The sequence below is a fragment of the Phalacrocorax carbo genome, chromosome 2, assembly GCF_963921805.1.
Source record: "Phalacrocorax carbo chromosome 2, bPhaCar2.1, whole genome shotgun sequence".
In the NCBI taxonomy this organism is placed as follows: Eukaryota; Metazoa; Chordata; class Aves; order Suliformes; family Phalacrocoracidae; genus Phalacrocorax; species Phalacrocorax carbo.
The window spans coordinates 21564067-21578066 of NC_087514.1; the positions used below are offsets into that span (position 1 = coordinate 21564067).

At 40.7% G+C, this 14000-nt stretch overlaps 1 protein-coding gene across 3 annotated transcripts in view; it reads right to left on the bottom strand.

Annotated features, from left to right (window-relative positions):
• Nucleotides 1–14000, bottom strand: part of ZFPM2 (zinc finger protein, FOG family member 2) — a 322358-nt gene that overhangs the window by 12010 nt on the left and 296348 nt on the right. For all 3 annotated transcript variants that reach the window (XM_064442248.1, XM_064442247.1, XM_064442246.1), the window contains one exon: nt 119–325. In XM_064442248.1, coding sequence (XP_064298318.1) covers nt 119–325 — 207 coding nt within the window. The remainder of the gene's footprint in view (nt 1–118; nt 326–14000) is intronic.

A 14000-nucleotide genomic window follows, 5' to 3' on the forward strand; every position in this document is an offset into this window, starting at 1 on the left:
GTTTTTAAGTTGCGTGGCTTCTGTGGTCTTGAACGCACTATTGCTGTATCAGCTCTCATATGTGCCTTAAAGTACTGCTGTTTTAAAAAAACGCCAGAGAATAGCATTCATCACTTACTGTTCACAATAGCTGTAGGCAAAATAGATGCCATTGCAGCTTGTTGAGGGAGCAATTGTATTGAGTCCAGCAGGCGTGCAGGATACATCCCTTCTGTGAGAGTCATCTGACTAGCAGCTTGCAGCCTTGAGTCAAAATCTACAACAAAGGCAATCAGCTCTTCACCCTCTGAGATGGCCTTGGTTGTGGTACACCAAAGCTGCCCTCCTACAGGAAACATAAAAGCAGAAAGATTTAATTGATGATATCAGATTCCAGAACTTAAAAAACATCAGTGCCATATCTTCACAACCTTTTTAAAATTTTGATGGCTTGTTCAAGGTAATGAGGCAAAGAATTTTCACTTTTACTGTCTTCCTTCTATTAACAAAGGAATTTTCAGTGTACAAGAATAACAGTTTGGGAATACTTTTCCTAATTATTTGCAGCATGAATATTAATTCTAGTTTTTCATTTTGTGTCCTAATGAAAATTAAGATATACGTGAAAATATTTTATACGGCACTTTTCTAATAATTACTTTTCACCAAACTTCCCATATATTTTTTCATAACTCCAAGTTTATTTTATTTTGAATACTAAATCACAGCACAATAAAAGCAAACAGCTGCAAGAAAGAAATCAGATTTCCTCTTAAGGGCGTTCTTCCCCTCCCTTATGTTTGCCACCCTCTTTCTCTAAAAAAATCTTCCCTTATGTAATATTCTTCGTAACATGACTGCTTTATCTCTGCTTACACTGACTGAACTTCCTGAAAAGAAGATATGCCAAAGATCTGTTTCATAAAGGCTTATTCAAATAAAGGTTTGTTTAAAAGGAGGGGGAGGTGGAAGAACTTTCATCAAACAGTAAGATACACTATAGCTCTGTGCTGCAAATGTCACGTGTAGTGCATTAAAAAGAAAATTAACTATGCGAGTACATCTACTAATGTATTTGAATGCGATAGTGAATGCTCATTTATTTAACATGTTTAGACAGGCAAAGCACTTATATTGTGTTATCTACACTCTCAGGCCGAGATACATATCCAATACAGTTATGCCTGAAATAATGTTGCATACTTTATATGTTATAAAGCGTGGGTTTTTTTTTTTCCTCAGGTTTTGTATATATAGAAAAAGCTATATGTTGTATTCATTAGGCAGGCAAAAACTGTACTCGTTTTGATAAGTAATATTGCTGTGTTTATCTTTCGGCATAACTGCCTTTTCAACTGCACTTCATTTTTTTCCCCTCAAAGAGATTATAGTTTTAAAACAACTTGTTGCAAAAATCTGGTAGAGGAGATAACAACAGTGTATGATACGCCACAGCTAAATGGAAGAATTAGGACATTGTTTTAGAGAAATCTTGGACAATTAATTAAACCAGTCTATTAGCTTTCAAAGATGAGCAAACAAAACAGCATCACTGACAACGTGTTTCAGTGTAAAATAAAGCTAAGCTTCCAGACCTCAAAGTGGTGTAAAAGTTTCAAAGCAGAAAAGTGTCTTTGTGTTCACTCTTCGGTAATACAGCAGCTCAAGGTGGCTCCAAAGTTTACAAACAATTTATTGTGATGGGACCAAAGCATACTAAGGTTTACTGCACTTCAAAATTATGGCATTAAATGGTGCAAATCTGAGTAATTTCCTCTGAAGAATAAGAAGATGAAGTGCGAAGATAGAGCCATAAATGTCTACAAATGCAGAATCCTAATGACGCAGGAACTCAAACATTTGAAGAGCACAGTCTGACTTATTGCCTGATATAAGTCAGGAGTAAATATACAGAAGCCTTTAGAGTTAAACTGGTACAAAACCTGTTCAAGAGAGAACTAGGCTAAATGCCTTAAGTGTACTTAATTAGTCTTGTAGATAAAAATACGTGATGCACACACTGAAACTGGGTACTCTCACTGCAAACATCACACAGGGGTTTCCATTATTAATGTGCACTTCTGTTTTATTTATATTCAGAGGGTGTAATAATTAACCAAAATGTTTTAGTATATTTTAATACAGAATAAGAGCTCTTCCTAAACCGTATTATTCACTGGATTTCTTAATAAAATAAAAACGAGTCACTGCAGAAGAACCGAGACTTTATCCCAGCAAACATCTTGACGTGCCATCCTCTTGGGGCGGGGGGGAAGGAAAGTGTAGTTGATTACTGGGTCTCCAGCTGCAATCAGTCTGGATCAGCTAAAAGGCTGACTCAGTCTCCTGGTGTTAGAGCTCCTTAGGGTGTTGACTTATGTCCAGCTGCAGATTAAACTAGGACAGCTGAAGCGGGCAGTGACCTGGGCTGCCTGCTCCGCCCAGCTCCTGGAGGCTGTCACACCTACAGCAGGCACAGCGAGTGGGATGTGCGACAGCTTTGGAAGCACAATAATCTCTAGCTTGGCTTATTAAAGGAAACCAGAACTACAGAAGTGTAATCCACTCCTGCATTTGATTACAAACCTTCAGCCCAGCAGGATTCAGATCCAAGAATGACGTTGTTTTGTTTTCTTTCATCCCACTCTATCAAAAATGAGGCATTTAAGTGGTCATGACATATACGTCCATGTTTTCACCGGTACATGATATCATGTCAAGTTAAATCCCCCGAGGAACTCCCAAAAGATGCGTGCTTCCAACTACCAGAAGTGCAGTATACCACCTCCGCAGCACCCACAGGGACAGGGCGCAGTACAGTACAGTCCCTCTCGTCCCCTTCTGTGCTTGGCTGCATAGGGTTAGGCAATAGCTGCTGTTTTGAAAGATGCAAACAACTTTATTCCCCTTAATGCAGTGAATACAAATATGCTGGCCTTCATGCTCAGCGGGAAAACAGTGGAGGTGAAGTCTTCTTGAGCCTTCTGCTGTACAGTCAGGGAAATGGCGTGCAGAGAACCTGGCAGAGGCTTCCAAATTTAATAGGAAGTTCCAATCATGACTATCATATGAAGTACTATGCTGCCTAGACACCCTTGCCAGGGATGAGGGCATCCTTACAAGTGGTGATTACAAAACAGGAAGAAAGTTCTTGCTTCCCACAAACATTTCTGCAAGCTAAGACACAACTGACATATGCACAGTAATTTCTCAGGAGCACCACACCTTTTCATAAAGCAAAAGGCAGTGTAAATAACAGATTTTCAAAAGGATTATAAGGATGTATCTAAATAGTCTTTGCCAAGTACCGGTGGCAATGGAGGAGATAGGAAGGTATTTGCTTGAGATATTTGCAAACACATGAAGATATCATAAGGAAATGTAAAGCCTTGTTATTTGCATGAGATGAAGTTCTGACTAAGCTGGTTAGAAATTTTTAACCAACTGTTCCTTTTGTCAGAAAGATTTTATGGAGGTGAAATGGTTCTAACAATGCATTACCAGGCTAAGTTTCTCAGTCCTAAGAGAGACACAGTCAGAAGAAGAAGAGAAAGGAAGACCCTCTAGATAAGCTCTAATAGGGAGGAGTGACAGTGCCTCAGAAATCGTGGCTATACTATTTGGTTAGAAGGCAAGACAATGGTAGACTGATGATTTTGGCCCTCTTCTCACCCGTAATGAGTGGACTGGTTATCCAGTTATACTGTAAAGGGTCTTACTGGTTTTACACAGCAGGGTAAGAATAGTCTTACTCTTGTTCCAGTGCAGAGGGGAAGTTTTATAAAATACCAGAAGCCTTTGTGACATTGGAAAGCTGTTTTCTCTACAGGTCTAGTTCTGACTCTGTGAAACGGAAAATAAGCTTCTTGAGCCTGCAACATATTGTTTTTTATCTATGGTTAAACCAAAGAAAATTATGTGATTTTCAGAGCAGAAGAAGAGAATAAAAATGTCCGTAAACACTATGCATTCATTTGAACTCTTTTTCTAGTTCACATTGCAAGGAATTAGAAATGCTCATTTAATCAGCGAGTTGGGAAAGTTAAAGAATATCATGTTGTGCAAACTAGAGCAAAAAATTACATTCCAATTGCATTGGCATGAGTTCTTTATCAAATGACATCAGGCACTGAAGCAGCTATCTGATACCTTCAGAGTTTCCACTAAACAGAAAGGTTATTTCAGGATTCTCTTCTTTGTCTGCATCTTTTGCTGCAAACACTTCTGCTGCTTGAAAAAAACCCAACACCCTTAAATAAAATAAAACCACAAACCAACTTTCCATGCAAAGGAAAAAGTAAGGTCCTGATGTCCCTGAAAAACTGTGGACTTACTGTTCTTTGTAATGTTTATGATCAAGATTCTTGTGCAAACAGATCTGGTTCCTAACAGGAAGCTTATAAATCATACTCATAATTGCTGTCAAAACTGCAGTGGAGTGTACTGCAAGTTTCGATAATAAAGAATAGAGTCACAGTTCAAACTTGATTACATTTTGGAAATTCATGCTGCTCTTACAAGAATCAGTGGTCTTAAATATCTTCTTCTCCTGCCAAATTTTTCACTTGCACTTTTTATTATTTATGAAATCAGTGTCTGCACAATGTCATGCAGACCTCTGCTGATAAACTCTAATTAAGATTAAGACAAGCCTTTTGGAAAGGATCCCATCATTAGCAAACATGATAAACACAAAAATACTCCCTACTTGTCAACCAGGAGCAATTCAGTAACCTAACAGTATTATCTGTTGCTAGGCTACAGAGCTGACAAAGCTTCAATTATATTGTATGGCAATACCTATAGAATACTATATAAGCAAAATGTATCTAATATAAAAGCATTTAACTTCATCCATGCTATCTGTAATTCATGGCTTCTTTCAATGGCCAAAAATCAGGTTAATAATTACATAGCATGCTGGAAAAATCTTAGCGATGTGTCATGTTTGCACAATTTTTTCTAATTTATCTCTATGATTGATAGGCATTTGCTTTGTAAAAATAATAAAATGCAAGCAATGGGATGCTGTAAACCACAAGCGCAAGTAAATCTGGGCTCATCAAGATACGGAACCACACTTAGTATAAAAATATATATAGTAAATTGAACCAATTAAATCATATTTAGATGCAGTAATACTCTATCTTCTGTATTCAGAATAAGGAGTACTGTGGTGATAGATATGCACGCTAATATAAAACTTTATTTTATGTAGGACAGACATCTAAAATACAAGAGAAACTTGGTGTGTTTTTTTTTTTCTTTAAAACAGCCCTTCATTTTTTCCTTTTACATTTGGATTTTTTTTAAACAGAGCGACCTATATTATCCCATTTGGAATCTGCAGTTTGCTCTGAAGATTTAGCTAAAGCGATGGCCCTTCACCAGTTTTGATTCTGAGAACCCTACAACACTTCCAGGGAAGACACAGACCCCAGCACAGCGAGCCTTCTGACGGTGGGCTTCTCTTTTTTCCACTTATTTTTTGCAGACCTTAGGGAGCGATCATTTGGGGTCTGTGAGTCACAGTCTGAAGAAAAAACAGACTTAAGGACAGAGTCCCCTGCTAACTCCACTGGGAGAAAAGAGCTTCAAAATGGATGGAATCATAAAGCCTCTTGATTCATACGTTGCTTTTAGGAAAAGTGACTAAGAAAGCAAGTAGCTAAAGACAATGCTTCCATTGAGTACATCTGTTTCATGGAAGGAAGCGCAGCTAGTTTTTTCACAGATGAAGAAGCAAAACAACAATATAAACATATATTCAAAGGCAATCTCAGTTTTCCTGTCTTAAGTATTAGTCAGTTTTCTTTGCTGAACCATTTGTGTCGGTTTTTGACCCAGAAATGGCATACATCTTTCATAGAAATTTAGGAAATCAATGGCAATTTCCATTAAGACCAATTTTCAGTGCCGGTGAATTCAGAACTACTACTTTCCTGTAGTAAAATTTGTGCTTACTGGATTTGATTGTGCGGCTGCAACAACATAATAGCCCATTTCCTGTACACACATCTTTTTGCAAGAAGGGTCAAAAGACTATCAGAATTTATTTAAACAACAGATTGTTACTCTTAGCGACTTCCAGGCACCGTCAACTGAATTAAACCTTCCTCTCCCAATGAAATATTCCAATTTGTAAAAAATGATGCTTTTTAGTAATGGTAATGGGGGCTGGAGTTAATTTATTATCTTCCCTCCTTTGTTGCACAGGTTAAGCATTTAAGGATAATTTGCACATGACAATAGGATGGGATCTTCATATTTGGGTTCCTCCTGCTTCTCACCCATGGGGTTGTGACGACTCAGCATAATGAATGCCATTTCAGTTCCGCACAAGTTACTGGGCAGATCTCTAATTTTTGACATGAACAAAGTACATATATTATATGTAGACACATTGTTTAATAAAAAATTATAATTAATTCAAATCCAATACTGTTGAAATTTTTGACAGTAGAGTGGTACAAGGAACAGAACTTATAAATTATGTGTGCCCCTTCTTTGAAAAATGCTTTGGAGGTTTCTTTGTGCATTGGCAAATACAGTAGGAATATGAGGTATTGTGTGGATCCTCCTGCACAGCACCTGATAAAAGAATAAAGAGCTGTGACATATTCTTAAAACAATAGAGGAATTAAAGAGAAACAATGGGCCAGCTGCTTCATTAATACAATCAAAAGAGAGCCCAGCACAGAGGAGTCCAGATAATTAAGCACTACTCTTTTAGACCTTTTTTCTATAATAAAATTGCTAAAAATTTATTAACTACTTCATAGTTGTTAGATAGATCTATGTACTTGTTTATTTAGGTTGATTAATGCCTTTTCAGTATTCTGCAACATGCCAACTCATGGTTCATACAAGTTTTTTAATAAAATAACGTAAGAATAAGTGATATGCATCTGTGGTATATACAGCAATAAATCAAAAGCATTTTGTGAACAGTCTTTCCAGTTACTAAATAGTTCTTCGCATTTTTCACATGCGTACACAAAATATATACTTTGCACAGCATTTTTGCCATTTACGTATTTTAACGCCAGGGTTCCGACCACCTCTCTGTGAAGTGTCTCAGAAATCACCCCTGCAAATTCAGGTTTCTCAAACTCTCACAAAAATTAGTTTTAGTGCTACATTAAGATTAATGAGATGATTTCCTAGCATCTTCTATCATTTTTCCTTGTTTACTGATCAAAGGAGATTGCCAAAAGATACTTGACCTTTAATTTTAACTAAACCACCGCGTATAATAAGCCTGCAGTGTACTGACCACAGAAAATATAAAATTTATTCTACTCTATAAAATTAGACCAACACAGTGGACAAACCAGTTCTCTTGCCACTTTTACTATTACCTTTTTGTTCAGCATAAAATATGGAGCCTGCTTCATCTTTGACTCACTGAACAAACTGCAAAATAAAGGAATTGCAACAATATTTTTCAGAACAAAACAACAGAAGAACACTCAGCTGAAAGGCACTAGCCAAATTGAAGAAGGTGGCTTTAAAATCCTTGCATTTCAGGATATAAAATGTCTGACCAGAAACAGGGAAGAAAAATACTCTTTCAGAATATAGCTCTTACTCCTGCACCTGAGTCAGCCTGAGCTTTGGGCCTGACTTCAGCTTAGTCATATGCTGACAGCTGACAGCGTTTCTGTCTGAATAGATGATTTCACAGTTAAAACTGTCAAGCATTATATAGCTGATAAAGAGAAAAAGAAGAATACTAAAGGAACTTGCCAGTCCTAGGGGAGTGAAGTCCCAAACCTGGCACCTCTATGTCAGTGTAAGGGTTAGGTCTTTCCCTTGCTGCAGTACAACTATTGCCAACGTCACGATCCGTATTGTAGCAGCTCTTGAATTAATACTGCAAAACGCCTGATCAGCTGAATCCCAAACGAAGCACGCTGTTTCTCAAGAGCAATGAGTGTAACAAACACTTAGATCTGACCTCTTATTTTTCCACTGTAGTCTCCCTGCTTTTTGTTAATTTGAGAATTTCGATTTGTTTCCTCCAGTTAAATGTCCGGGTGTAACACTCAACAGAGTTCTATTAGGTAAAGAGGCAAAATAGATTAGTGCTCTGAAAATATTCACAGGAAAATAATGTGGTAATTTTATTTGCCATTTCCCCCCCTGATAGAGCTGTCACAGCTTATTTACCACAGGGGGAGACAGTTAAACCCATATCCTTAGAAGTTCTATGCATTTAAGAGGCTTATATATCTCTTCTGGGACCCTCGTTCAAATCCTGGGCTAATCAGAGTGAATACATATCTTTCTATTAGATGGCTCTAAAAAGTCTTAGGTGATATCAGTTCCTGGTGGACGACAGTCCGCAGTGTAAAACTATTAAATGTTTGGCACAAATGGCAATGCTTACGGAATGAAGCTGAAAACTGTAATATCCGCCCACATCACAAGAAGTTAAGTCTGCTGCTCAGAGGTTGAAATTAAAGCCTGCCACAAATGCTAAACCTGATATATTTCCTTAATTCAGCATAAACTCAAACAAGGAAGTCGAGTTCTCACAAGTTTAGCGATTTCTTCCTTTTTTGCCTTTTCTTTCCAAATTCCTGTTTTGAATTGAGTGCTACACCTTTTTTACATTTGAATTGGGTTCTCACTTGAGTGTTATTTCAGAATTCCCTAATCCTTCAGAAAGAAAATGATAAACAGCTTGAAAAAAAATTATAAACCCTTGCTGATACTGCCCACGTTGCACTCCCATCACCACTGCAAAGGAGCTAGGGCTGATTGGCACAGCACTCATCTACTCTCCTACTTTTTACAGCATCAGTGAACGCGCACTCTCCAAAGAGCTTCCCAGGAGACCTTCCCAGGTGACCCCCACTGCTTCCCAGCTTTTGTGGATGCACCAGGTTTCAGAGAGAGACAAAATGGACCGCTGAAACCAACTACTCTGAAGCAGGGCTTTGGATGCACACATTCCTACAATCCCCACTTCCCTAACAGCACAGCTGTAAGGTGACCTTTTTGTAGCCTTACAAACACAATCATGCCCGTGGATTGTCTTTTCAGAGTTATTTTGTGAGACTGAAGTGTATGAAAAGAGGAGGTGATTAAATGAGACAATAGATATGCTTTAATGGTGCCTCTTTCTTAAGGAGAAAGCGGAGTACACTACATCTTATCAATGGATTTTCTCCTGTCTTGCACCTGCTACTGTAGGGCTCATTTCTTGCCCCTGGGCAAACGTAGAGTGAATGGCAAAGGTACCTGAGTGGGAGGAAGGATTATGTAGAGGAAGCTGGATTGATAGGTTGGATTTGTAAAGGAAATAAACACATTAAATAGAAGGACAAATGGGGAAGTTATAGAATGGCAAAACCAAAGTAAGAAATAAATATCGGCTGTGAGACCTGGTTGCTTATTCAGTACAGGACCCACGTTCCAGAAGAAGCTCAAGGCTGTGGGTGAAACAAAAGCCATCTGTTATAATGAACAGAAGCTGGAGCATTTAGTTGTGTGTGCTGTAACCCTGAGAAAACAGATGCTATTGTTGCTAGTTATCTTGGACCTTTCCTCACGCTAACGTTCAGCTCACAGGCTGAAGTTCAGGAACTAGTTTACCTCAGCTATAACAACCATGGAAATAAAGTAGCACTTCTTGATTCAGGAAAAAAATCCTGCTCCCACTTAAGCCATCAGAACATTTTATATTGGCTTCAGTGGAAACAAGACTCTGTGACAAATCAGTGGCTCTCTTACTAAACAAACAAGTAAAAGGCATTAAAAGTAGATTTGCATGTTTAATATGTTCTGAAATGTAAATGTCATAGAAGCTACTATGAGCACCTAACTCAATCTTTTCCATTTAAAAAGGACCTCATTTTAAAAAACAACCACCACACACACACACGTGCACACACGTGCGCACACACGCACACAAAACCAAACCCCACACCAAAACCCCAGGTTTCTTCCAGCTGTGTTAAAAAACAGGTATTATAGTTCTGCCTTTTGAAGTAGAAGCTAGAAGTAAAAAAGACTGAAAACTCATGACAATCAAATGCATTTCCACCTTCCAAGCTGTATACGATGTCCAAAGTAAACAACCACTGCCAACCTAACATTTAGTTGATCTGGTAAGAGAAACTGTTAACAGCAGAAAGCAAATCCTGTAATGGTAACAGCAAGACTGAGCTACTTGTGGTCCCAATTGAAATAAAAAAAGATTATGAATGAGCAAATAGTTAAGACTCTTGCTGTACACACTAACATGGATTAGCAATTAAAGAGGATTCTGTACTCGATGATTTCTTCCAAAACAGGCTTAATATGAAAAGCCAGTTTACCAACCATCATACAGGTGCATAGGATCTGCCATTCTGCCTGCCTGGTCAGCATGATTTCTAAATGGCCAGGAAAGAAGTGACTGTATACCCAAAGGCAAGCTGTCAAAATTCAGGCTGCAGCTGATAAACTGATTACAAAGCTGCTTAAGACTTTGCTTGTAAACAAAAGCATTTATCAACTAATAATTTGCAATAAACTGATGTAACTCCCAGCTGAGCCCCAAACTGTAATTGTCTTTACCATCTGCCTATTAAAATACCATTCTTCATCACCAAGCAGGAGCAGAAGGGAGAGAATCTCTGACAACTACATAACTTGCATGCTTATAAATAATCTGTGAGCATTTCACACGTTCATTACGATTGCCAGGTTTTGTATACTTCATTTTCTCTTTTTGAGAGGCAAAGAGGTGCTGTAAAGTGGCAGAAAAGAAATTAATAAATACTGCCTGGTGCAAGAAAAAATTATGTAAGTTCATCATACTCTGCAGTTTCTTAATTTTTTCCTCTTTTTGCTACTCCATAGGAATATCATGATGGAAGCCCCCTCAAGCACAACTTTGCAGATTAAACTCTCAATTTCTTTTCAACTTGTCAGTTTTCATTACCTTTCTTTCTTATGCATTCACTTCTTACAGCTGCTTCAATGGGGAGCCAGTTAAAGCATGCTGGCTCCCCAGGGGCGAGTCTGCCGGGGTCTGAGGGATTCTGCAGACTCTGTGGACTTCTATAGGGTCATCCATAAGAGCATTTTGCCTATCTCATTGAGAGACCTTCTGAAAATGAAGTGAAATGTACAGCTTTTATTTTCTAGCTATTGACAGCCTTAGTCCTGAGAAAGGTTGTGGAGTTTAGACAAAGTTCAAAATCAACCAATTCAGATGCTCTAAACCTGATACACCTCGAAGGAAGAATCACTTTGTTAAACGACTAAAATATTCAAGTGTGAGGGGGAGAAAACAGGAGAATTGATACCGTGCAGAGAACGGCAGCCCCTCGAGATGTGTCTGCATTAAAAATTGAATTTAACAGAGAATTGCACTATGATTTACTGCAGTACGCTCGATCAAATATTTCTGCAATCTGCACTCTCAGCCACCCACTGTTCCAAACGCAAGGCTGTGACCAGAGACCTACAATTAGTTTACCTCTTCAGAAAATTTCTGTACAAACTGCACAGATGCTTTAAATGCAACTTGATTTCTCACTGACTTTCCAGATTCGGACTAAGATGATCTATTTAGCAGCAGTGAAGCTTTTCATGTGTACGGAAAGCATTTTAGGTCATCACTGGGAGGAACCCGGGGATCTCAAAGAAAAAGAGGAAGATTCCTCCTGTTAACTGATAGTTGACCTGTTAATTGTATTGAAATGCAAGAAATTAAAGGATTAAAGGATCCTGTCACCTGTGCTCACAGAAGCAGACTCATTTCCTTCGGTGATAATTTTTCCCCAGCTCACAGAGCCTTTGTCTGACCCTTTGTTACTACTAGCGTTGCCCACAGAACACCACCCCGTTCCCAAGAATTAAAAAAAGAAATCAAAGCCCAAGACAGTTTGGGAGCTATGGACTTAATAATTGTTTAAGATACATCCCACTCAAGGCCGTAACGCTTGTAAACCAAGGGAATTTTACATGTATATAATCACATGTACTCATACGTAAGGTACTCGTATATGCTGGCCAAACCAGGCCCCGTACCCCAGTTTGTATCCACCATACCGGGACAGGACCCAAACAGGGGTGAAATAGAGGAAAAAGTGAACAACAGCGTGCATGGATACAGAAAACACACATATGATTTAATTTTTTTTAATGTTGTAAAGAAAAAATTTTGTTAAACTCTAAAACATGGTGATGAAAAGCACTTTTCAAGACTGTGTAGTTAAAACATATATAAATTATTTAAGAAGTACAAACTTTAATTTGGTAGGGTGAGACCCTTAGTGTGATAATGCTGAGTCCTGTTATAAAGTTGGAAGATTCGATTTTAAAGACTTGTGTTACATTTACATTTTTAAAAAAAAGGTCACAAAAAATAAAAATCAGAAAATACTGGAAGAGGCAAAGCAGGAATTTGTAATTTCTAGTCATTGGCACGCAAAGGTGATATTAAAGGAGTTTGCCATTGAAATATTACTTGTAATATCCAGAACATTGTTTTGTTTCTCAAGTTCCTTGAAGATCACAATTTATTTATTCAAATAAAATATATCCAAACATGACTGATACAGTAGAAGCGTTTTATGAGAAACAGGGCAGATTTAATATCAGAGGAGCGCTTTCCAAATGCATGCCTTACGCTATCCATCCCACCCCTTTGCATGTACAAACTTAAGCGCACAGCCCAAGTCGCCACGCAACCCCCGATGACCGCACGGAATTAACTAATTAAACACTCAATTTTGTGCCATTTTTAGTGTTTTCTTTCACGCCCGGTGAGTCGCGCTGGAAACGGCGGCAGGCCAAGGCTCCCACCGCGCCTCAGTGCCGCGGCACCCCCGCCCCCTCCGCTCCCCTCAGGCCCCGCCGCCCCTTCTAGAGCCTTCCCCGCGCGCCCGTCCGCCACGAGGCCGCCGGCCCCGCCCCGCAGCGCCCCTGGCGGCCGCGCCCCGCCGCAGCGCCGCCCCGCCGCCAGCAGGTGGCGCTGCCGCCCCGCCGCCGCCGCCCCGCCGCCGAGGGGCGGGGGGGGTGGGGGGCGGGACGGCGGACGGGGGCGGGAGGGGTGGGGGGGGGGACGGCGGACGGGGGCGGGGGGGGTGGGGGGCGGGACGGCGGACGGGGGCGGGAGGGGTGGGGGGGCCGGCGCCGTTATTTATTTAATTTTACACACCACCGCACATCGCGTCACCGGGGCTGATAAACCCGGGGGGTGTCAGGAAGTTTGATTAAAGCTTTTGCAGGCGTCCCGTCCCCCCCGTGCCTGCTGCTTTCCCGACTGTCGCCCCGTGCTCTTCCTGTCACGACAGAGCGAGATTGCGTTCGCTCCCGCGGCGGGGAGCGAGGGCGGGCGATGGTGAGGGAGCACGACGCTGCCGCGGTCGCGCAGGGGAGACGTCTCCCCTCACGGGGGACGCCGAGCCACGCGCCCACTGACGGCAGCGAAGGAGATTTAAATAAACTGCCGGATCTATGTGCAAAACAATGTTTAAAAAATTGTCGGCTCATTTAAGAAGATATTTGGGGAATATTTACCTTCTCTTTCTGAACATCATACCTCTGTGCTTTTAAAACGGTGCAAAAGCCCAGCAGGGCATTCCTCTGCTCGCCGGCGTGCGGATCAGCACCCCGCGCCAACCCCACGCCCCGCCGCCTCTTCGGCCTGCACCTGCTGGACAAAAACTTCCAGAAAAATGCAACCACGCTGTGGACGGCGCACCTGCACGAGCGTGTGTTGCCGCGACCGCTGCTGGGCGGACTGCGGCGGGTGCAGAAGCCCTCAAGAAGGTGAATTTTCAAGCACGCAGGTGTTAGACTCTGGGTCAGCTCGGCGGCAAGCCGAGCATAACCCCCCTCCTCTGGCCTGTCTCCCCAAACCCACAGCCAAAGCCCTCCAGACGGCCAGGACACCGCAAGGTGACGTTTCTTCACCCCTGCCTATTGGTACGTGCCCATCGAAATCACCTTTGCTTACCTACAGCCAAGCGGGCGCTCATTTCTCCTTAAACCATTCTACTGGATAGGGCAAAGAT